General features: G+C 41.8%; 2 protein-coding genes across 4 annotated transcripts in view; both read right to left on the bottom strand.

Moving 5' to 3' along the window:
• Nucleotides 1-5278, bottom strand: part of evlb (Enah/Vasp-like b) — a 43955-nt gene extending 38677 nt beyond the window's left edge. Inside the window, exon 1 of the mRNA XM_056405259.1 lies at nucleotides 4857-5278. Within this exon, the coding sequence (XP_056261234.1) occupies nucleotides 4857-4861 (5 nt within the window). The 5' untranslated portion in view covers nucleotides 4862-5278. The remainder of the gene's footprint in view (nucleotides 1-4856) is intronic.
• Nucleotides 5279-7842: 2564 nt separating this feature from the next.
• Nucleotides 7843-17295, bottom strand: LOC130187871 (echinoderm microtubule-associated protein-like 1). 3 transcript variants are annotated; one of them, XM_056405805.1, is made up of 7 exons: nucleotides 17054-17295; nucleotides 12536-12724; nucleotides 11677-11806; nucleotides 9713-9814; nucleotides 9173-9204; nucleotides 9025-9051; nucleotides 7843-8739 (listed from the first exon to the last, which is right to left on the bottom strand). In XM_056405805.1, exons 1-7 carry the CDS (start codon nucleotides 17211-17213, stop codon nucleotides 8465-8467), a joined length of 915 nt encoding a protein of 304 aa, XP_056261780.1. In that variant the 5' UTR covers nucleotides 17214-17295; the 3' UTR covers nucleotides 7843-8464. The 3 variants fall into 3 exon arrangements, with proteins under 3 accessions (XP_056261780.1, XP_056261781.1, XP_056261779.1); XM_056405806.1 differs by having other exon boundaries at nucleotides 9173-9201; XM_056405804.1 differs by lacking the exon at nucleotides 17054-17295 and adding an exon at nucleotides 13610-13915.
• Between the last annotated feature and the right edge of the window lie 7167 nt (nucleotides 17296-24462).

Here is a 24462-nt window from a genome sequence, read left to right as displayed (position 1 = left end):
TTCACATCAGCTTCAGAGTATTTAATAACCTCCTTTCTATTAACATTAAGTGCTGTGAGTTGCCTAAACACCATCAAGAAAAAGTTAATCATGCAGGAAACAAGTTCCTCAGATACATTCACTGTGAACATTTTGTATCTGCTCAAATATGTTCATATAAACCAATTTCTCACTATTTACACAAATCTGTAATCTATCTGTGTGGCATTACTGTTATATATTATCAATACTAGCTTTTGATTAAGGGTAAATTAGTGCATCACCCATCAAAATGATCTAACATTATTAGTATTATTAGTAGTAGTAGTGAATAAAGCTAGTCATCAATAATCAATGGTGGTAGTCAATGTTTGTCAAAATGGCAAACAGCTAAGATTAACTTGTAAATAAATAATACGAATCGCAATTCTGGTCTCCACAAACGTTTAGCAGCTCTTCAGCTGCTAAATGCTCCACTTTCTTCACCAGCTATCGCTAACTTAGTCTGTCTGCCGTTTTTTTGCAGGTAGCGTTTATCAGAGCTGGAAGCAGCTGCATCTCGGTGTTTGGAAATGACGATGATGAGATTGGTGACAGTGTCAGTAACAACGATGCTACATTGCTCTGTAGGAGGATCTGAGGAGGATCAGGGGATAGTTATGTGAGGGTCCTTTCACATACACACTCATGCAAAAATATTTATGATAGCAGCTTTAAATATTCACCAGATGGTGGTACTTATTTCTAGGATCATAAATGTCTTAAAAAGCAGAACAGCGTTTATCATGTCGAGGGAACGTGAGATGACTGTGTCCTCAATACCTGCGGTTCAGAGTTAGTCAGAATTTCCAACATCTCTGGAACAACATGTAAAAATACCTCAACTTTAAGGTTGTAACTTTATAGGAGGGTGTAATCAAGAGCACACACCTGTGCAACTTCAAAGCGCACAGCTGTGCTGTGAGAACGACGCACTGAGAGAAATCTGACCTCCGCTGCCACTCGTGTACAGCAGGACATAAACCATGACATTTCCATGATTTATTTCACATCAGGCACCAGATACACTGAATACTGGTCTACAGTTTCAGTGTATTTTGGAAATACACATCATCCTCTCACACCAGCAACCTCTTTGAAGCCTCTCCTCGTCTTAAAACACACTCATGCACTCGTGCATTCACTTTCACATTTGCATGAGACCGCCTGTTGGTGAGCACGAGCTCACCTCCGCAAGTTCGCCTTTGTCCTGCATGAACACAGTGCACAGTCACTACTAATGTCGGTATTCATATGGGTCACACACATTCCACCAACTGCTCCTGTCAATACACATCAGACAGCGGTGATGATGTTGGATCGATGGAGCCCGCACATCACTTTCAGAGCATAATGAAACACTCCAGTCCACGCAAACGGGGGAGGTGGGCTGCAGGCAGGACCGCACATCAATCCTGCTGTCAGACTTCATGAGAGCGGTGGGTCAGCCACAAGTAAATGTACAAAGAGATCGTTTAGTTATGCGCCAGTTAACATGTAGCTAACAGCCACACAAGGCCTCACCTGAGAACAACAGAGTAGCACTTGTACTTGCTGCTGTGTTTTTGATAACGTAATAATTTGTAATATTTTTTCCCTTTCATTCACTGAGCCCCCCCCCCCCCCCCCCCCCCCGGAACTGTTTGGAGCCCCCCTGGTGAGGCCCGACTCCCACTTTGAAAATCTCTCACCTCTAAGTTACTACAGTTCATCCTAACAGGAACATTTAGCGAATAGATTTTGAGATATTTCACCAACCAACCAGTCAATTAACATTCCTATCTCTAGAAATGGACATGTGCCATTTTGTCCAGTGATCTATAGTCAACCAATTTTAGATCTTTGTGTTCACAAAAAGACTGTTGTTATCAGGTCTGTGTATTCCCATTACAGCGCTGAGGTCTGCAATTAAGTATGAGCAGTCAAGAGGTCAAGACAGTGTCTGTATTGAGCAACAAACAAGTGCATCATTATAAATCCAAGAGCTGCCATTGTGTCAGACCAGAGGATTAACATGGACAACAGCCTATTAACCATCCAGTGGGGGAGAGGGATGGATGGTGGAGAAGGAAACTGTGAAGATAAAATGTCCAGCCTCCAGAAGAGGAATCAGACAGACAGGCTCCATCAAGTCAGGGATCAGTCCCTCAAAATGAATCCCTGACAAGAATCACCAACCCCGGCTTCACTGTCTCAAGACTTTCCCCCAGAGACCTACATCACCCTCCACGTCTCCACAGCTGGGGATAATTGAAACAGATACAACTAGTCTTGATAAATGAGAAGCAGACACAGTAACAGCGCTGCTACAGACTCTCTCCGAAATCGAAAAAAAGAAAACACCAGATGGGATTAGATACCAAAATCTGTCAAGCATTGCAGTTGGTTGATTTTAAAACCAAATTCAAACACTGATATTAGAGGATATATGAAATATGGCTGTTAATTTCCTAATTAGCAGAGGAGACTATTCTGCAAAGCCAGAGTGTCGTATGAGAAATATTACACTTTAAAACTTGTTGTTTAAAACTAAACAATTTAAAACTTGATCTTAATTCTAGGAAATACTTCTAATAAACTTTACATGATGTGATTGGATATATATACTTTATGCTGATATTACATCCAAACCCTAGCAATGACCTGGGTCCTTTAAAAACACTTCAAAATAACTTAGTTTCCTAGATTCCTTGCCTGGATACTGCAGTGTATCTGACCTTGACTAAAGTATGCTTGAACAGCAGCTCACAGCACTGAGGCCAATGCTCATTAGATCACATCACAAAACAACAGTTTGTGTCCCACTAACATGCATACTATAGCAGGACTGCAGCAAAGACACACACACACACACACACACACACACACACACACACACACACACACACACACACACACTACCAGATCAGCCGTTTGACACTGTCACACCCACTCAACAGAACCATTTTACTTTAAGTCACAACAAACGCTGAGACCGATGCAGGTACAAATGTATAAGCGAATAAAAAAACCGTGCACTCGCAACCAGAGACACAGTCAGTTGCTTCCAGCTGAGCTGCAACAAACTGTACGAGGTGCTGGCTTGTTGTGGTGAGTCACAGTCTATGTTGCCACCTACAGAGCACCTCCGCAAAGCACAGAATCACTCATCGTAAATCACACAGCTGTGTGTTTAAACGGCCGTCAGACAGAAACTTAAAAAAGCAAGTGTATCAGCAGACAGCTTGTCAGGGTAGTTCAGATCAAAACACAGATTCTCTTCTTTAACTGGCATTGTTTTATGGATCTATATGAACTGGATCCACACAGGTATGAGTACATCTCCCAGTCAGTGCGTTTTTGCTGTGTTGATGAGGGTAAGTTCCCTCAAAATGCAGGAATAAAGCTGTTCCTTAACTGCACACTACATAATAAGACTGAGCAGTTTTTTGCCCAAGTGACAAAATAAAATATAGTCAGTATGCATACTAAAACTGCTCGACTTTTGAGTGTGTTGTTGATATACTTTATTATTGGAGAAATTTAAACCAGATCATGGCCTGTGGTAAAGCAGCAAGAACACCCCAGAAAAAAAAGAAATCTATTAAATCTCTGGGAAAACATTTCAGTGCCTGTTTATGAAGCTTAATTAACAGTGGCATTGCAAACTTGTGGTGTGCTTAACGTGACGACCTGCCAGACCAAAATGATGATAAATGGTAAAAGTCACTGGGCACTTTGTCTAATTCACCATCTTCCATTCAGCAGACTGCAGTATTAACATACATGACTACAGAGAGCCTTACGCAAGAGCATGTCAAGTCACATGAAAGTGTGTGTGGTACCATCGGTATAAAATAGAGCTGAGAAGACAGAGGAGATGGAAGCAGCACAGAGGAAAGCAGTGAGACACTGAGGGGGGAGGTTTAACTGTTAAAACAGACACTGACCTACAGGCACCCTGGTGGCAAAATCCCACTCTGACCTTGGGGCACATTCACTCACACATACTCTCACAAACAGACTTCAGTGCCAGCAGCAATTAGAGTGGGCTCAGGATTCCTCCTGTTCATGGTGAACCTGTGCCAAACACTGGTGCCCCACCCACCCTGTGTAGCAGCAGGCTTGCAGCTGACTGGCTGCACGGCTGGGCCCTGGCAGTAACATCTCACCTGATAGGCTCTCACAGTCAGCCAGTAAACCCAATGCTTGCATCCCTGACACAGCTGTGTCTGGATGCCATAATGAACACTAGCAGCTGATTGGTTCCCAGCTGGGAAGGTGTGTGTGAGCGTGCGTGCGCGCGCGTGCTGCACACACAGAGGTGTGTTTAAGTAGAATAAAGGCATGTGATTGCTGTGTAAATCCAGTGATCAGATCTCTGTCGCAATGAAGGATAGTAATGCTTATCCCAATTAGTATAAGCATAGTCTGGTTTCCATGACAACACGTCGTTCTCTCTGCAGACAACCTCCACGTGACACATCAGAGAGGAGCTGGAGTCAGAGATGTTAGATGGTTTCATATCAAAGCCTGCTCGCTCTGCGTTAGTATCTGTGGGAATGTGAACATGCTGCTCTGAGACCAGCTCCTCTTAAAGGTGTATAATCTGTCGCCCAACAGGTGACCTGCCGGTCAATAGAAGCGCGTGTTCCTGTGATACACCTTTTGTGTTGCGGTAACATGTCCATCACAGGCCTCTGGACCGAGCTGCGCCCATTAAACGAACAGCATGTCTGTTAATAGGATGTTCTGGCTTATGTCGATGTTTACCTTTAATATCCCAGAGTAATGCGCAGCAGAATCACAGCAGTCTGCGCTTTTTGTGCAGCTAAAGAGCAACGCGTGCTTCTGCTTACCTCATCTTCCTCTCCTGTCCGTCTGAATGAGATGGATAATGTTGTCTGTCTGCTCACTGCTTTGCCCTTGAGTTCAGTTCGAGTATAAAAAAAGGATCCAGATCCAGCAGCAGCGGCTTTGGGTGTTTTAATAAAAAACAGCAATGCTGCCAGCGAAGCCTGCAGCCGGCTGGATGGGCAGATGTTGAGGGTGGAAAAGGCGACAGGGTGTGGAAAATGCTACACGGATGCCCACAGTATTCAGGTCTGTCTTTTACAAAATATATAATTGTTCCCCGGTGTTTGTCAGGCGGCTGGTGGTTCGGTTGAGGCCATTTCAAAGCGCAGCACGCCGCTGTCCGCAGGACGAGAAGCCGGGCGGAGTATCTGACAGCGGCTTCTGAGGTGCCATCTTTTCCTCCCTTCAACCACTGGGAGGCTGGATGGAGAGAGGGAGAGAGGGGTGGGGGGTGGGTGGGTGTGTGTGTGTGTGTGTGTGTGTGTGTGTGTGTGTGGCGGGGGCCAGGCTGCTGAAATATTCAAGTCTGTGTGGTTTTGCTGCACGGTAGCGCCCTCGGTCTGGTGATGCAGCTACCGTGCAGGCAGGTGTAGAAAACAAACGTACACCGACTTCTTTGAGGGAAAAAAAAAAAAAAAAGTTCGGTCAAAAAAAAAGAAAAGAAGAAAATCTTTTTGGTTTCCAGAACAAAACAGAATTATTTTATTGCATTGCACAACATTAAAGAGTTTCATAGGAATATCAGTGATGTGATTGGATATAAAATACCATAATTACTACAAATACTTTAAGCCTTTAAGACCCTGCAGAGACAGAACTATATTATTATTGGTGTGTGTGTGTGTTCGGTGTGTGTGTGTGTGTGTGTGTGTGTGTGTGTGTGTGTGTGTGTGTGTGTGTGTGTGTGTGTTTGTGTTCTACCTAATATCTGGAATAAATTGAAAACGTGACTCAAAGGCAAATGTTTTATTGCAGACACTAGGTACAGTAAAATAAGTGTAATGCTTCCATAATATGGGAATGTACTGAGTTTATATCAAAACATCTTTTATCTTCTTCCGTGTCATCACTTCCTGTTTTGTGTTTTGACCTCTGACATTCCCCTCTTAGCTCTCTGACTGATGGCTGAGCCTGTGCAACATTACCACAAGCTGTTGTACACAATAACATAACATGAAAAAAGTCATGGAGTGATACCATATGCAGTATGAAATGACAAAGTGTATGTGGCACACACACACACCTGTCAGCAGGCAGGCCCCGACCAGCTATAACATCTGTCTGTGTCTGCGACAGCCAGCTGCCGTTTCCTCACGTGGAGGACAGACGGACTCAGTTAAAACTCCTCTGAGGACATGACTTAAGCTCCGCTCTCTCCTCCTCGGCAGACAAGTCTATGGGTTACAGATGCAGTTACAGATGTGTGTGTTTGCATCCCAACTGTCAAAACGAACATAATGGTTTTTTACGCTGTGATAGAATTAACTGTTTATATCTCCATCAGTGTATATGGAGGACAGCAGAGAGAAATAATTTTTATATATCAAATTGTTATGTCATTAGCTCGTCACAGCTGGTCGGCTTGCCCTCTTGTACTGTACATTAATCAATCAGGATCGACATGTGAGTCTCTTTTAGGGGTGTTGGTTTTGTCGTCTTTTTTACCTTCAAAATCAGTGTTATATCAACATTCCTGTCGTGTCTCCCCCTTTCCATCAACTTTTTTTTTAACATAATTCAAGAGCAATTTTTGCAAGAAGTGAAATACTGATTATGTATGAGCTAGAGAATACACATCACATTTAAAACAATCCAAAGAGTTTCCCCTGCACATCACTTCCTGTGGATTGCATAACACTGTGATTCAGACATTAAAATCCTTTTAAATCCTCATGAAAACCATGAAAGCCTAGTGTGTTTTTTTGCTTTGTTAAAAGCTGGCACAAGACAAAAACACTACCGAGAAGAGATTTAATATAATAAAATAAATTTGAATGTATGTTTTTTTTGTATTGTTCTTAATTATATACACAGTTGTGACACACCCAATGGCACCATGTTATAGTAACGCAGGATTATCTCAATCATTAAACACATATCTGTAGCATTTCCTCCCTCTCACCAGCAGAGGTCCTCCTAACTTCCAAAGAGCACAAGTATTTCTTCTGTCTTTCACATGGTGAGCAAAGACTTGAGGTCATTCTGGCCACACGTTGGTGTGTAGGTAAAAGTCCATCACTTGTTTAAAGGAAAGTTTCATTTCATGTAGTAGATCTGGACCCACTGGTGCATCTTTAATACATGATGTTACCTTTCACTGTTTCTTTAAATCCCTGTTTGGGTCTCTGGCTTCTATCTCCACAGGAGGGTGCTGAGGCTGTGCCTACATGGAGCTCAGGTTTATGAAAAGTCACACTGATAGATATGAATTTTATAATAATTCCAAACAACGTTAAAACTGTTCCTGCATGCTCAGGATTTATGTTTTTTTCGCCCACTGAGACACATCTACTCTGTCCAGTCTGAACGGGTGTTCAATCATTGGAACAGAACAGCAAAGGGACTGATGAACCTGAACATATAGGCAGCTCTTGACCTGAGCTTCATTCAAATCCTAGAAAGTTCATCTAGTGGAGTGTTATTCATAGTGGCGGTGGAAAATGTACCAGTCACAGCTTTAGTATTTCCTCCATCGTCATTTGACTGTGTATCCACCTGAGATGCAAATGGCACATGACATGATTTTACTGCTCATCAAAGTGTCCAAACTGTGCCCTGCAGTCACTTTGTTAAAGTAAAGTAAAGGGGCTCATTAGTCATAACTAAAGCAGGAAAATGAAGCTGATGATGATGATGGGACTCTTCATTTAGTCAGGTCAACTTTTTAATTTAACTGATACCAACTACTGCCAAAGTGCAGCCCCTCACACACACACTTATCGGTATAATAAAGAAAAACCATCACATCAGTCGTGGTCAGAACACAGTTGTTTATTGCTTTTCCTGAACCAGAATGAACCTCTTGGCTGATTCCGCTGCATCCTGTCTATCAGCTAAGGTGGAACATCAACTACAAAACTGGAAACATCACAGCAAACTGGCGTGGAGACAAGACTCTGCGACACACACTCATCGACATCACACAGTCAGCGCTCAAAGACGACTACAGACACACATCCGCACTGTCAGACGGAGTGAAGACTTGACGAAGAGCACGTTGACAGCAAACACAGGTGTTCATTGAAATAATAAGCAGGTAGCTACAAGCATGTGAGAAAAGGATCTACGACTACACTGCGGCCTCTAAGACCGCATCAAAGCTTTCATACTATCCTTAGAATAAACAACCACGCCATTAAACACCGCACTGACAAATTAAATTACTCTGACTTGTTAATGGAAATGTTTCACAAAGCTGGAAGTGCTCGTGTTGTCAGGACGACCTACCGAGGAAAATCACGTCATCCCTGCAGTTTAAGAAGTGCATTCATCCACAATTTAAAATCAGTTTCTTGTTTTTTTCAACGGTGGTAGAAAGTCTCTCTGTTCAAGTGGTTGATTGAGACCTTTAATAATTAGTTTGAGTTTAGTAAACTTTATCCCTTTTGCCTCAGTAACAAATCTGAAAGTACTGGCTGGGCGACTTGAGGGGGCTCTTGTAGCTGGATGTGTCCTGCGGTGTGTTCTGGCTGGTTGTGGTTTTCTGCAGGTTTAAGGTGAAGGTTGGAGTTGTCCTCCTCGTCTCTGGCTTGCTGCCCGCCTTTGCCTGGGGGTTGTTGGGTGCGGCCGCGAGCCTGCTGTTGGCAGGCACCGCAGATGCTGATTTGGCCGTCTCAGAAGACCCAGTCTTTCTTGTGTGGGGGCTCAGATAGATCTGCATAGTCACTAAGTGAAGTGGTGAAATGAGGTGAGGAGGGTGAGTGAACAGATGGAGCGGAGGCCGGAGGGCAGAGAGTGTGGACATTTGAAGAGAAGGAGTAAAAAAAGACAACAAAAAAAGAGATGGGGTGGGGGGGTGGGGGAGGCACACAAGTCATGGTGAGATGTGACAAAATGAAGGATGAACATAAAATAACAACTCAAAAACAAAGTTCTCAACTTCACATGATATTTTAGATGTAAAGAATAATTCACTAAAGTGTTTCCTGTCCTGTCAGGGGCGAAGCCTACCTTTGCAGTGTGTCACACGTCTTGTCCCTGCATGAAAAGAGCACAAAAACGGAGAGTTGACATCACTTTATATGTAGCAAACAAAAGATACAGGAGGGGATAAAAAAAAAACCACCACTGCAGGGAAACAGAGAAAGTGCTCTCTTACCTACACTTACTGCAGCCTCCTTTGACTTGCTGCTGTTATAAAGAGACAGAGACAGAAACAGAGATGCAGTGACACAGGAAGAGAGAGTCAGTGAATCTGGAAACGATTTCAACAGAAGAAACACAGTATTGTAGCAGGGCTCTGCATTCGCATGTGTCAGTTTCAAGTCGACTAAACAGTTAAAGGTCCTATTCACATCACAGCAGGATGTTGGGGTTGAAAATAACCTTGATTTGATTTGAGAGATATGATTGCAACTTGATCGGCCAGGAATAACTGAGTCAGCACAAAATCAATGGAAAAATGTATGTGCAGTACACCCAGGCTTGAAAGAAGTGTACATGGAAAAAAAAACAAAAAAACATTTACAGTAACAGAAAGAGAAAAGGGAAGGACTTGGAGGTTTAAGTGGTGAGACAATGTTGTGAAAGTATAATGACAGACGACAAGATATCAGCACAGAAAAGGCACTTTTCCTTTCATGGGTCCTCTAAGTCAAGTCTTGTGTTTGGACATTTAGAAATAAGAACAGCTTCTTACCCTTCCTGAGGTTTTTTACATGTTGACGCTGCAGAAGTGGGTCGGCTTCTGGCAGTCTTACATGGACTGTCCTTCACACTACCTGGTGGGCTCTTTACGCTGCTGGAAAGAAAAGAACAAATACTCTCTAAGATCTTGGCTCTTTGGTTTTTATGTCTCTTTCTATTTCAATTTTTATTCAAAACACACCCAGCTTGACAGTCTGAACCGCAAACTAGAGCTGCAACAGAGAAAGGTCCCTGAACCCTCCCGCTGCGAAGGAAATGACAAAAATGTCCAAACCTTCAGCCACAAAGATGAAGAAATTCAGATCTGATGTTTAATGGGCTGCATTTTACTGATATAATATGATAGGATTCATGTTAATTGAGGCAGTTCAAACTTGAATTAGATTAAAGATGTTTCCCTCACTGCCTCTTGGTGGTGCCTTTGATTTTAGTTGTCCGACGTGGCTTTAAAATTCTACTGTATTTTATGAGAGGTGAAGAAAAACTTGAAGAAAATGTTGTAAGTAACTGAATACTTCAATGTGAAGTTTAATCATTTCTGAATATTCAACGTGAACCTCAAAATCTCCACATTTATAGAGTTTAAATGTTTTACTTTGAAATTGGAATTTCCAGTTAATCTCAAGTTGTGTAATTTGTGCAATTTCCAACTTACTGTACATACTGTGTAGGCTATAATACTGTTTACGTATTCCTGTGGAGATTTCAAAGATATGAATTAAAACCACATAAATATTTCAGTGTTATATGTTATTTGTTCAGTGGTTTTTAAATTTCAGTATTAAATATTAAGTATTCAGTTGCTCAGAAAATTCAAAAATGGTCTTTTGTTTACTTCCATTGCTGCTTCACCAGTTTCCTGTAAAAGTCCCATTCCACTTAACAATATGTTTTGTGGAATTGTATTTCTTGGGGGTCTTTGAAAATCCGCTGAGTACATAATCCATCATCAAGGTGTTGAGATACAGTTCTTCATCACACAAACTGAGTGGAAAATGACTGTAAAATCTGAGATGCTGTTGTAATTTTACAGCTGCAGCATTTCAGATGTAGAAATCTAAACGTGTTACGCATCAATCCAAATACATTTTCTTGGAATTCAGCCCGACTTGTTCAAAATAAAGAACGTTTAGAAAATGAATACATATACAAGACAATGAATGAAAACAGATGTGGCTACTTAAAGTTGATAGAGAGAGAGAGAGAGAGAAGAGAGAGAGAGAGAGAGGGAGAAAAAGAGAGGACAGCAGATAAAATTAGATTATTTATTGGAGGGAAAAGGTGAAATAAGAGTGGAGGGAAATGAACCAGTGTTGCTAATGATGACGGTGCTTCTCACTTCATACTGAACGGACATTTTTAAGTGAATGGAGATTTACCTCTCTCTGTGCAATTATAGCAGCGAACCCCAGATATAGCAGCAGCACATTAAGGTACCACACTGAGAACCTACCGTGACCTCGGACTAATGCTATATGATGGCAGGGTCATTTGAAAGGTAATTGAGAGGAAGAGATGTGCAAGAAAATGGTTTGCTGCTTCATTGCTTTGAAATTAAGTGTTAGAATAATTGTTGAAATAATTGTTGATCATCCATGTGCAGTGTCCTGGTTTTGCACATACGATGATGGGAACTGAGATCGGTGGGTGAAGCTTCATTACAATAAAACACACAAACTGTATGCAGCAGCTTTCTCATTGCCCTGTCAGAGCTCACAGGAATGAGTCAATTGCTCATCAGGGCAAATTCAGATAAAGCTCATGTATCATTTGACGGCTTTCTCTCAATAAGAGTAATGACGAGCTTTTAAAAAAAAAAACTGAAATCTATTGATGAAACAGAGAGCATGACTGATTTAAAAAAAACAAACATGATATTACTTTTGTTTGTGGTTCTGAGACTGTCTCATGAGATCACCAAGCCTCCAGCTTGAGGACGGAGGAGCAGTGCTTTACCTGCGGGGGGGTGTTGGGCTGTAGTTCCTGGCACTGGAGCTGGAGGGCAGCGTGGAGCTCTTCTTCAGGGAGGCAGAGCTCGAGATCACCATGGGCGGTCTGGAGGGCAGAGCCAGAGACACTGGCCGGGCTGTGGGAACACACACACACACACACACACACACACACACACACACACACACACACACACACACACACACACACACACACACAGACACACACACACACACACACACACACACACACACACACACACACACACACACACACACACGTGAGGCTGAATATAATGTATGTGCTTGTGTGTGGGGTGTAAAAGGATGTAATTATATAATTATTATATCTATTTTCTTTCTTTCTTTTTAATCTTACCTGTAAATCTGGATTCCTTACTATGAGCAAACACTTCACACATACACGTACTTATGTGTTCAACTGTGATCTGTATAAAATCCATTTTGTTGTATCTCATCACCTCAAAAGGTAAACAAGCGAGCATCCTTCAGAATTACATATAAAATAATAACGGTAAGGTTTATTATAAACAAATAATGCAATAACAGTCCTTTCACTATAAATCATGTCTTGTTTCTGTATTGATGCGCAGTAAATGCATCATGCCTGTTGGCTACGACACACTGACAACTATATGTGATTATCCAGTGTTACAGAGTACTATTGCTCACAGGCAGGTTCTAGATGCACATACAGAACACTACAACATCGGCTTACTGTAACTAATGCATTAGTACAGCTAAAAGAAATCAATACACGGGGCAGGTTTACAAGATAAAAGCTGCTGTGCACATGAACATCCACGAGGATAATGACAATAATCCACACACAGATCTTTGTTCACCTTTAGCACCCGGTGCTTTCCTGCCGGCAGCAGCAGCCTGGTGCTCCTCAGAGATGTTGAGCCTCTTTAGGACATCAGCTAGAGCCATCTTCAACAGCTGGATTTCATCTTCCTGCATCTGCATCCTCTGCTCCAGGTAGGTCAGCCGGTCGGCCACATCCAGGCCACTGGCAGCTGAACTGCGGTCATCTGAGGGAATGATAGAAAACAGGATGTGTATGGTTTAGATAGATAGATAGATAGATAGATAGATAGATAGATAGATAGATAGATAGATAGATAGATAGATAGATAGATAGATAGATAGATAGATAGATAGATAGATAGATAGATAGATAGATAGATAGATAGATAGATAGTGTGACAGGTTTCAGCCTGGACAATAACATTACATAACTGATGACATGTTTAAAGAACGTGTCAAACTCTAAATCTTGTCTAAATGTCTAAATATATTCAAATTTGCAGATTTCATAGAACAAAACAAAGAGCGCTCTCAAAAATCACAGAAAGTGCAAGAGTCTGAAAAACCTTGTTAACCAACTGAGGCTTCAGAGGGTGACGGTTAGATACATAACCACACACACACGGGGGGAGATGCCAAGGAAGAAATGAATATGTATCTGACTCATACTGAAACCACAGTTTTGATGAGAGAGAATCTTTCGAGTATGAAAGACGTCACAAAATCAGACGGTGCTATTCAGCTGTTTGCTCACTAAAAAAAAACTGTAATGTAAGAGACGGACTGGTAAGGGAGTAAAACATAACAAAACTGCTTCCATGACTAAGCCAAAATAGTAGCATAAAACATCAACTGAGGTATTATCTACAATGTAATCAGAGAAAGGAATAAGCTCTATAGCGTCCTCTGTTCATGCCCGTACAGCTAAAATCAGGCTAATGAGGTCACAGCACAGCTGGACACAGCAGATCATCCGCACCACACTGTCATCACACAGCAGCATGTAAACAAAGGTAGCTGGACACACATGCAAAACACTGTTATTAGTTTCTCTTTCAGTACACCTTGGTCATCACCAGCAACAGTAACAACAGCTCAGAGGCGGGTACCGTGGAAGACACTGGACGCCGATGAGCCGTCATGGTGCCTCTGCTGGGCGGCTGGGCCTTCCACCGACGCCCCAGACGTCTTCCTCCTCTTCCTCTCCTCTCGTGAGCACACTCTCTCGCTCCCCTTTCCTCCTCTAAGATCGGCTGTCTCTCCCTCCATCTGATTTTGAGTCACTGGCTTTTGTCCACTAAGATCTCATCGCACTTTGCTCCGCTTGTGTCACACGCAAACACACACACACACACACACATACAAACACACACACAGATACACACACTACAGATCAGCCCTTTTCTGGTGTTTTGTCTGTCTTTGTCCACAGCATCCAGTCATCTGCAGCAGGAGATGAGGTGTCTGATGTTTTGATCCTCTCACATTTCCACGGTGGTCGTCCAACTCACTCTGGGACACAGAGATGTGTACGACAGAGCTTAAAGCCCTTTTGCTTAGGGTGTGTGCATGTGTAAAGGTGGGGGTGGGGCTGATAATGCTTAAAATCTCAGCAGTCGTCCAATTCAGCCTAAATTGTTTGTGCACGTGTAATTCCATGTGTGTGTGTGTGTGTGTGTGTGTGTGTGTGTGTGTGTGTGTGTGTGTGCAGACTGCAATGATAATCCCTCAGACTGAGCCTCTTTGACCCCGCCCCCACCCATAAGTCCTCTGTCACTATGAGAGATGAGACACAGAGAGGAAACAGCAGGAATAAACCTGAAATGAGGCCTGGTCTTGTGATGTGCTGTTGTAAACATCTTCATCTTCACACAGCCACAGTGTTACAGAGGCCAAAGGTCATTCTCAGTAATAGGGAGAATGGGGTAGAGGCAAGATAAAAACCAGTGCATGCTTCACTGTAGTAGAAATGTGGACACTAAGGTTTAAAAAAAACCTAACTGAAGAAATCAGCTTTTCTTTTTTTTTACTTGAACAAAAATACTAATTCCCAACCAGAGGTTATTTGTGCGCTAAGGTTTGTCATTTCTCCTGTTGCCGAGGGGTATGTGGAAAGACTGTGGAGTAGTTCAACTGATTAAATTCATATATTAATACGCTTAACAATATATCCACAGAACACCTGAATGCCCATGTTGTGACTACAAGCACATAAAAACTAGTGCACCTCTGGTTAGCTAAAAGTAACTGACTAAAATAAATTAAGTTATGGATAAATTGAATGGATAGATGGCTGAAAGAGCAAAGATAAACAGTTCAAATAGTTGTTGCTAAAAGTAATGGATAAACAGCTTGAAGAAGCTGACTAAAGTACTGAATAAATGGCTGAAACAGTTAACTGAAAACGATGGGTAAACAGTTGAAATAGTTAAAGTAACGAATAAATGGTTGAGGTAGGTAAAAGTAATGACATGGTTGAAATTAATAGTTGAAATAGTTAGCTAGAAGTGGCCTAATTGATAAACAGTTGAAATAGCAAAAAGCAAAGAAGCCTATAGCCAAAACAAAAAAAAAGTTAACTTAAAGTAAAGTAGTGAGTGGATAAATGATTGAAATAGTTAGCTATAACTAATGGATAAACATCTTAAAAGTTAACTATGATATACAGTTGAAATTGTTCAAAAGTAATGGATAAATGATTGAAATTACATCCAGTTTGTCACATCAAGCGGTAGAATGAAAGTAAATCTAACTTAATTAAAACTATTGTAGCATTCTTTATTATATCTACCGTTATGTCATTAATAATTACATTCAATAGAGTTTAGTGTCAATAAAGCCTCAAAACCTGCTGTAAAATGTATGATGTTCAGTGTTAAAATACATTTTTGTCACTCCCTGCTTGCTGTAAATCTTTTGAGAAACGAGGACGTCCTCCTGACAGCGGTGATCTGCTGTGGGCAAAGACTTTCAGTATAATCATTCAAGCATGCAGCCAGCTGTAATCTGTCTCTCATGGTGAGTTGTGACTGTGAAGGCCTGTGATTCTCTGTGTCTCCTCTTGTCCTGGCCGTGACCACATTCTCATGCCTCCTCCATACACCCCATATGGGATTGGGATTAGAATAGCACATAATCCCAATGCTGTAAAAGGGAATTAGCAGCCCAAAGCTCAATCTCTGCACTAACTCAGCTATACAAAGAAAAGGCAGGCTCCCTGGACGCCTGTCATGCAAACGTAAACACACACACAAATACATGCATTAAGGTTATCTCTGTGCCCGTGACTCACACACTCACGTTCACACATATACACAGAGCCACGGCGGTGCTAAATTCATAATGCCTATTATGCATCTTAGCAAAAATGAAAATACATTCAGGCATAAGTGCAACACAGAGCAGCAGCAGCAGCGGAGTGTTTAATCTCTGCTCGCAGATGGTGTTTCTTGAATGAAGACACAGCATCTGTCTGCTCATATCAGCACCCTGCATGCTGACACACACAGGCCACGTGTGTACAAGCAATCCTTCACTTATTAGTCCAGTGATACTAATATCCCAGCGAGGACAGGGAATTTCCCTAAATCTCCTCAGCCGACACACATTCCATAACACCCACAATCTGACTGTGCGGTATGTGATACATCGGGCAGGTATGCAGGACGAGTGTTTAATTTGACTTGCTTGCACGGGTGTAAGTGGCATCTTAATGTGTGTTGTCGACAAGGCAACAATGAGGAGAAAAGATTTTCACTCATTTTATTTATGAGGTTATAACAGGTTTTGAAGGGCTGTCATGATCGCAATTAAAACTGAATTATCACCAAAAATTGCCTCTGCAGGGTTTTTTGTATGGTGTGAGTAGCAATCTGTGTTAACCCTTCCCAGAGAACAATTTGTTAATATTGAATTGTCATATAAAGTCTGATGAGACACACCGGTTGTGCCATTTGAGTCTCAGAGTTAAAGAGGTCAACCTCAGCCGCACTAAGCCACTCATTTTCACCACTTTCACATTAAAATAACTTTATGATTTAAGATGATTTCAGGCATGGAGTGATACATGCAGAATGCTGCATTTATCTTAATTTACTTGTTGATTTTCTTTTTTCCTGATGACAAAGCAACGAGAACACCCAGTTTGTAATAAAAGACGGGAAATGCATATAGTACATCTCTTTTTGTTTGTTACAAGTGAAGATGCACTTGAGTCATAGAGAGCACTTTAAAGGGTCAGTTCAGTTTTGTCACTTGCCCCCAGTAGTATTTAGCAGTTACTTGGAGTTTTATTTGCACAGGTTTTAAGATGAACCTCTCAGGGAATGAAACATAATTTGAATTAAATGTCATTTTTCAATGGTTTGAGCACCACACACTAAATCAAACAAAACTGTATTCACCTCTATTGCATTGTGAGGCAGACACAAAGCAGAAAGCAAATACAAACCTATCTGCATGCCTACATACTACAAGAGGTAAGTGTGAAAATATCTTTTTTTTTTTTTGGGGTGAACCGTCCCTCTAACATCTCAGGTCACTTAGTTTTCTACCTGTCATGAAGTCGGTGTCTGGCGCCAGCAGCGAATCGCTGTGATAGCTCTCCTTCAGTGAAGGCCTCCTCAGCAGGTCGTGGGCGGTCTCCTCCATCCCCAGACCCTGGTCCACCAGCTCCTCCATGTGTGTGTCCCCCTCTGTTGTGCCCGCTGCCATGGCCCTGACAGAGTGTGTCTGAGTGATCCTCTGTGTTCCTACTAAGTCTCGTACGCTTCACTGCTGAGCTAATTCACCTTCCCTAAAGTCGTTTTCCCTCCCTCCCTCTCGCCCAGTGTCCTGTAAGGAGTGTGTTTAGGGTGCGGGGAGAGGGTGATGTCACTCAGAGGACAGATTAAGGACCTGGTAAGCCATCTGAAGCTCAGGGGGAGGACAAGACGATAGGAGAGTAGGAGTCTACGCTGTATGTTTGTGTGTGTCTTGTATACATGGATGGATTATGAATAAATAGGCCCCTGGGTACAGACAAGTTAAAGGCCCCCAATCCCTCCTAAATAGGACCCCCAGCCCGAACAAGACACAAAACAACTGCAAACAACGCAATCACTTATTGTCGTTTCGTGTCTCTTTGTGGTCATTTTTCATCTCTCTTTGTGTTTCTATCCTGTCTCTTTGTGTTTGTTTTGCATCACTTTGTGGTTGTGTTGCGTCTCTTAACTGAGCTCTTTGACGTTCAAAAATGAAATATCAACAGTCCCCTTCATTCACAGGCCGTGGCCCAGGGGCCAGGGAAGCCTCGGACAGGGGAAAACGCTTTCACATTAAAGGCTTCACAATAACTTCCTGAAAGATAAGTTGCATAACTCCTGTCTGCAGACGCACAGCTACTGCTTCGAGGAGGAAAGCGATGAGTTACAATTACTGACCTGTGTGCTGAGAAAACACACACTCGCGCACAGCAGGGTGGGACCACGCAATTTGCTGTTGCGCACAAAGTTGCAGACAAGCACACAATTACATTCCCCAAAAGAGCTTACATCAGGCTACCATCCGGTGTGGCCGGCCCTGGTGTACTGTAAGGATGATGAGATTCAGAGATTAGGGAGCAGAACTTGATTAATTACAGTCATCAAGAGGACAATAAGCCGGACGTGGTAATTAGACCAACAGAGAAAGACAACAGGAGCAGATGAAAAGCCAGTTAGGCGAGTGTGTCGGGGTCTACCCCAGTGTAAGCTGGGTTTCTGTCTATTTTGCATTCATTGGATTGACTCTTTCTCTACCAGATGCTTCTCTTTGCTGATCTGTCAAAGCTTTCTGGCAATATAGCGGAAGTTGTCTTTTCCCCAGAATGTAAAAAAAAGTAAAATAAAAAATGCTTTGCACAACAATTCTTTTCCTGACGTTTCACAAAATCATTTGCTGAAATAAAAGATGGTGACGCACTGTTGACCATAGCCAGTGATCAAATGTAAATGGGACATGCTGGTTGTTCAATAAAAAACTGCACCAGGTTTCGACTCTCTGTTCCTCTCATTTCTCATGTTTTTCCCTTCATTTCCTTCTTCACACCTTTCTTCTGTCCTCTCGTACAGTCTTACTTCCTGTTATGTCTGTATGCATTTCTGTAAATGTTGTGGTGGAAGTATTCAGTTAAGTAAAAGTAGTAGTACCACACTGTGACAATACTTCTTAACAAGTCAAAACCCTGCACTGAAGATATGTTTTAAATACAGTTAAATCGATATTATCACCAAAATGTACTTGAGACCTTAAAGTACTCATGGTGCTGAAGTATGAATGTTTTATTATTATTTATTATATTATCCAATTATAATTAGTGATGCATAAATATGTAAGCAGCATAATCGTGAATTTTGCATTATTATTATCCAAAATCTAACTATTGATATCTGTAGTATTTATCTGTAACTTCCCTGTACATACACTATATATACTGTTTACAAACCGTTACATGGCTGTGTGTCTACATAGATTTACTGTATATATAATTCTTAATCTTGATATCAACCTACATAATTCCAGTGAAGCATCAACACAAGACAACATAAAGTATACTGAACAGCAGACTTGTATTAACAATGTACAGTTTTAAGCTGCTGTTTAGGTTCCTGTAGACTGTATATAAAGAAGCTGAGTACATACAGCCAATAGTCTTAGAGCAGACTGGTGCACCTGACAGACCTCTGAGGTCAAAGTGTGCAGCTAGTTATATTAGTATGAGACACTAATCATCTTCTCTGGCTGCTGGTATCCCTGTGTATACACCAAGGCCCTGTTGTATGGTGTGTGTGAGTGTGTGTGTGTGTGTGTGTGTGTGTGCTAGACATTCCTAATGCCTTGAGGCCTGAACAAGGGATAAAGGCCACGGACAGATAATGACTCTGCTGACAGAGGAGATGTGAGGAGAAGGAAACATGGGAGAGGGTTGAAGTCTGCATCCTCTTGTGTTAAAGTTATCAGATGATCAGATGACCCGTGTAGGTCCTGGTTAATACCTAGATGCGGAGGTCACGGAGGGTCTGACCCTGACCTCCGCACACTGTCTCACTACTGACCTCCTGTGGATACTGTACTGCATAACAGCTGGTTGCTGAAGGAAAGAGAAGAAGAAGGGAGAACAGTTCCCCTCTAATACAGCATAATGTCATATAGAATAGAAAGACAGTTCGTACATACACTGAAGTTAGATGCCCCTTGAAAGGAAAATTTAACCTGTTGGTGAGGAATTTAAAGAAACATTAAAGTGACCTTTGAAAGCTACCTGCTGTATAAATCGTGTCCAAATACTGAAGAAAATGCTGGAACAATCTCACTTTAAAAACATGTGAAATAAAAACCCACAGACAGGACTTTCACAAAGGACTTAAAATTTATAAATATTCTTTCAATGGAACATTAAATCAGTAGGGATGTTATATAATTCTTCCAAAAAATCCAAGAGATTTTCAGAGAGAATGACAAAGTGACAATAATCTTATAGCCTACACACATTGCGTTTCTACTCCAAAAATATCTAGACTTTTTACTGTATATCCCCCGTTCTTTCCAAATATATCAAAATATATGTCGACAATAAGCATCAATACAGATCACACAGAAAGCAGAATCTCATGGGTTGGTCGGGTGCTTGTGTTTTGACTCACGGAGTGAACACTTCCTGTGCGGCATCAGTAAAGGTCACTCAGTGTTTGACCCCCATCCACCCTGGGCTCCACACAAACACAAGGAGGTACCTTCTCCTGAGTGCCGGCCCTGCCCAGTTATCATGGTAACGGAGGATGCAACTGTGTCCATGCAAAGGCTGCTAGGAAATTAAGTTAATAATAACATTCAATCGAGTCCGTGCTCTTTGCAGGGCTGGCCAGCACTTGGGAGGATGACTCATGGCAACCTCCTCACTGAGCTCGCTTAACCTCCAGGAAGTTCCTGCATCTCTCTCTGTAGCCAAAAGATAACAGTGCAAGGCAAAAGGACGCGGGGAGGAAACTGTTGAACAGTGCTGGGATATGGCTGTGAGACCATTCTGCACTCATAGGATTCCTGCCCTCTAGGGGCCAAACGCCATCAATGCACACCTGGGAGAAAGGCAATGGTGGCCAGCTGACTAGGCTGGAGGAAGAAGCTGTTCAGTCAATCCTTAATTTGATTACACATTAATTATATTAAAATTATTAAATTTCCACTCAGCCCACTAGAAAACCATGCTGCTTTAATGACTGAAATAAGGGACTGTATGAAAATTAATTTGGGCAATTCAATTCCATTTAAAAAGGAATATCAATTTTTTCTTTGGACCCTAAAAAACAGCAAAACCCTGCCTCAAAATAATATATTTATGGCAAAAAGAACAAAAAATTGACTTGAGCAATGCAAGATTATTGCCCAACAACAAAGGAAAAAATATAATTCTGGCACAACAAAAAGCCATTACACCCTCACTACCCTCAGTGAGCTAAAATTAAAAATACACAAACCTCCACCTTTTCTGACTGCCCAACCCTCCCTAGCAATTTTCACACAGTCCCTTATTCCTGCCACTCTCTATAATATAGAGCTAAATTTAGAGAAGGTAAACTCGTCTTCTGGGCCTGAGGAGACGTCTCGTCCTGTCTCAGGTCTACCCTCTCTGTCTCTCTCCTAATAGGACGAATCAATACAAGCTCAGGTGACCATGTTGCCATGGCATTCTCCCAGACGCCACACTTAAGGTCAGTCAGGTTGGGCAGGAGAGCTAGAAGTCCCACAGGTCTCAGGTGAGTCTTGACTTTTTAAGTATCTTAAAGGGGAATCTGATCAATGTGTTTGCCTGTGATCTGTGGCCACTCCTGCTCTCCTGTCTGCCAGGGTGTGTGTTGGTCTGGACTCCACCCCCTGACAACTAAATGATAGAAAGTAAACAACATTTACATCTCAACAACCGCCACTCAATCATTTAATCTCTAAACTCATAAGTTACAAATAAACAGAACTCATTTCAATCCTGGAGCACAAAGAAACAGGATATAGTTAATCAATTAGACACAGTATTTCCAAATAAGTTAAATTGAAATCTTAATATATTGTATTGTTTACTCCATTTAAATATTTTTTTTTCTTACTTTAAATATAATTATTACAGATCTTGCAAAAATACTACACTGTGCATTGGCTGTCTGCTTGTTTAAAGAGTGCCCGGTGCTTCCTGGATTCAGATATGTACACTTCATTAGAAATTGCCTGGAAGGGAGTTTCTCGCTGCTAATGACCAACAACCTCAGGTTAGACGATGGCGTCACCTCCCCTCATTCTCCTCTTTCTTTCATGTGGTCAAATCTCAATTAACGCTGTGATGATTTAAAACTAATTTGAAACAAAATAAAAAATAATGCATATTCTTTTCTTGATTTGTTAAGTTCATTTTCCAAAAATAGTAAGTCTAAAAATATATTGCATATGCCATCTTAGGAAATCGACATAATAAAATATTCTTAATAAGGAGAAATTGTAAAGTAGGAGAATATATATTACCTCTTTGAAGAATCTGGGCATTAATAGAAATAAAAAAACCCAATGAGCAGGATTTGATTTTGTGTTCTGGGTTAGAAGTCCCGCTGCTCAAATAGAGGAAAGGTTAAAGATGGCTTTAAAGTGTTAAAAACTTTTACGGCTTATCCAATGTTGAAGATCAGGGCGTTTGCTGCGTAGGAAAGCAATCGGGTACTCTTTATGTTTCTAAAAAGGTACACACACTCCGACACTACTCGTTTTCTGAGTGACAGTAAAACACTTGCAGGTTAAAAGGCAATGAAAGAGTGTGGTTTGAAACCCACCACAACTCAATTAAGTATCAAACACCCTCCCCCACACATTCCCACCCGCAGCCCCCCCCCTCCTATCTTCAATCCAAATACACATCTAACATGGTGCTATGTTTGTCCGCACAGCGAGTCAGGCCTCATCCAGATGCCTTTTAGAAATCAAATCACATTAACAGTGTGGATACATACATACATATATACTGTATATTTATATAAGTATGTCAGCTGATTGAAAAATCAAATGGAATGACTCTAGTCATGTATGTGTATATATATATATATATATACACACACACACTGTATATATTCCATGGGATTCAACAGGTTGTGCATCAGGTAAAATGACAAACACGCTGGCCGACTCCTCTACTGGTGAAACAATAGAAATATACAGTTTGCACTGACAACAAAAGCAGCCATGACATCTTCACTGTTTCCTTCCCGACGAAACACAAACACGTAAATCATACACACTATGTTCCCCCCGGGAAAATATTAGTAGCTAGAACAAAAAACAAAAAAAAACATGTTTGTTGTAATTAAGTAATGGATTAGTGCAATATAACAAGGAGACGAGGGCAGAAGTGCTGAGAAGAAGAAGTGTGAGGGAGGAGACGGGGACTCTGGCTTGTGTGACATCCTTTGGTTTGTCTTGGGGGGGGGGGGGGGGGGGGGGGTCGGTGTGGGTGTAGAATTAAAACGGGTAGAATAGACATTTCCCAGATGGTGCGACACTTGAGGACGCAAGGTGAGCAGCAGCTTGACAACATGAAAAGTGCACCGTGTCTCTAACCAGTATAGAGCTGCAAAAATTAGTCGACTGACTGGAAACTAATCTGCAACCATTTTGATTATCTAATAATTGTTTGAGCCGTTTATAATGCAAAAAGCCAAAAAAGGATGTTTTCAGCTGGTTAAATATGAAGACTTTACGTTTTTCATGATGAAAAAAACACATTATCTTTGGGTTTTGAACTGTTGGTTAAAAACAAGACACTCGAAAATGTCACGTTGGGCTGTAAGAAATTGTATCAGCCACTTCTCATTATTCTGTGACACTTTATAGACAGAACGATGAGCAGATAATGAAAACCATCATTAGTTGCAGCCCTAACCTGTGCATTTCCAATGTGCATCTCCAGTGATCATGTCACAGCTGTCAGTCGATCGTCAACAAAAACCTACTTCAGTACAGAACAGTAAACCCATTCTACCACTTCCTAGTCATATGTGGTGAGACTAGCTGCCTAAAGCTCTACCTGCAAGTCATAAGGCAAGTCACAGGGAACAGCAAAGGTAAAAAAATATGACAAAAAAAAAAAAAAAAAAAACAAACAAAAATCAATGGACAACGGCGCTCCCCTTGGTAAGCCTTCACAAGGCCAAGGAGGGTCTCCACTCCACAGCGAGACCTCTCTCCATTGGACCCTCAAAAGAGCCGCTCTAGAACAAGGCTTCTTCAAACTGGGGCTGTGGCTGAGATGAAAACCCAGTTTGAAGATCCACTGGGGAGTTTTGTCGTGCGTGTGTGTTTTCATTAATAGAATCAGTTTAGAACCATTTTTAGTGTCCTGACCCCACCTTGAAGAAGCCCTGCTCTAGAGTTGGGTTTGGTAAGGAAAGATCTGTCTCACATGCCCACTTCAGGTACAGTATTTTAGTTTGCGCAGAGATGAAAATGTTTCTGTCAGTGTCAGTGCGCTGTGGCACACAGGAGAGAGGACGGGGAGAGAGAGCCCCGCTTCCTCTAAAGCTGCTTGTTTGGTTTGATTGCCTGAAAGCCTCCTAAAAAACCATCACATTTATCCATTTATCCACACTGACAACACTCGCTCTCCCTCTCTCTCTTTCACACACACACGCTCAGACAGAGACAAACTCAAATCAGGAGAAATAAGACGACACTCTCCATTAGCTGCTCCTTCGCCCTGGCTGGTTGAACACCGTTAACACTGAGCTGACAGTGCAGGCTTGTGTTCCCCCGGAAGCACCTTAGCAACGGACCATCCCTGAGCCATTGGCTTACAAATGGAACAAACATGATTGTTGTGCTAAGATGCTGTGGGGGAAACGCGGTCCCGACGGTAGCCCAGTTCAGCCTGGTGTTCATCATTCCCGGCAGGCAAAGGGGACACACACACACACAC

The sequence above is a fragment of the Seriola aureovittata genome, chromosome 19 (assembly GCF_021018895.1).
Source record: "Seriola aureovittata isolate HTS-2021-v1 ecotype China chromosome 19, ASM2101889v1, whole genome shotgun sequence".
Lineage (NCBI taxonomy): Eukaryota > Metazoa > Chordata > Actinopteri > Carangiformes > Carangidae > Seriola > Seriola aureovittata.
This window is presented reverse-complemented; position numbering and strand designations above follow the sequence as displayed.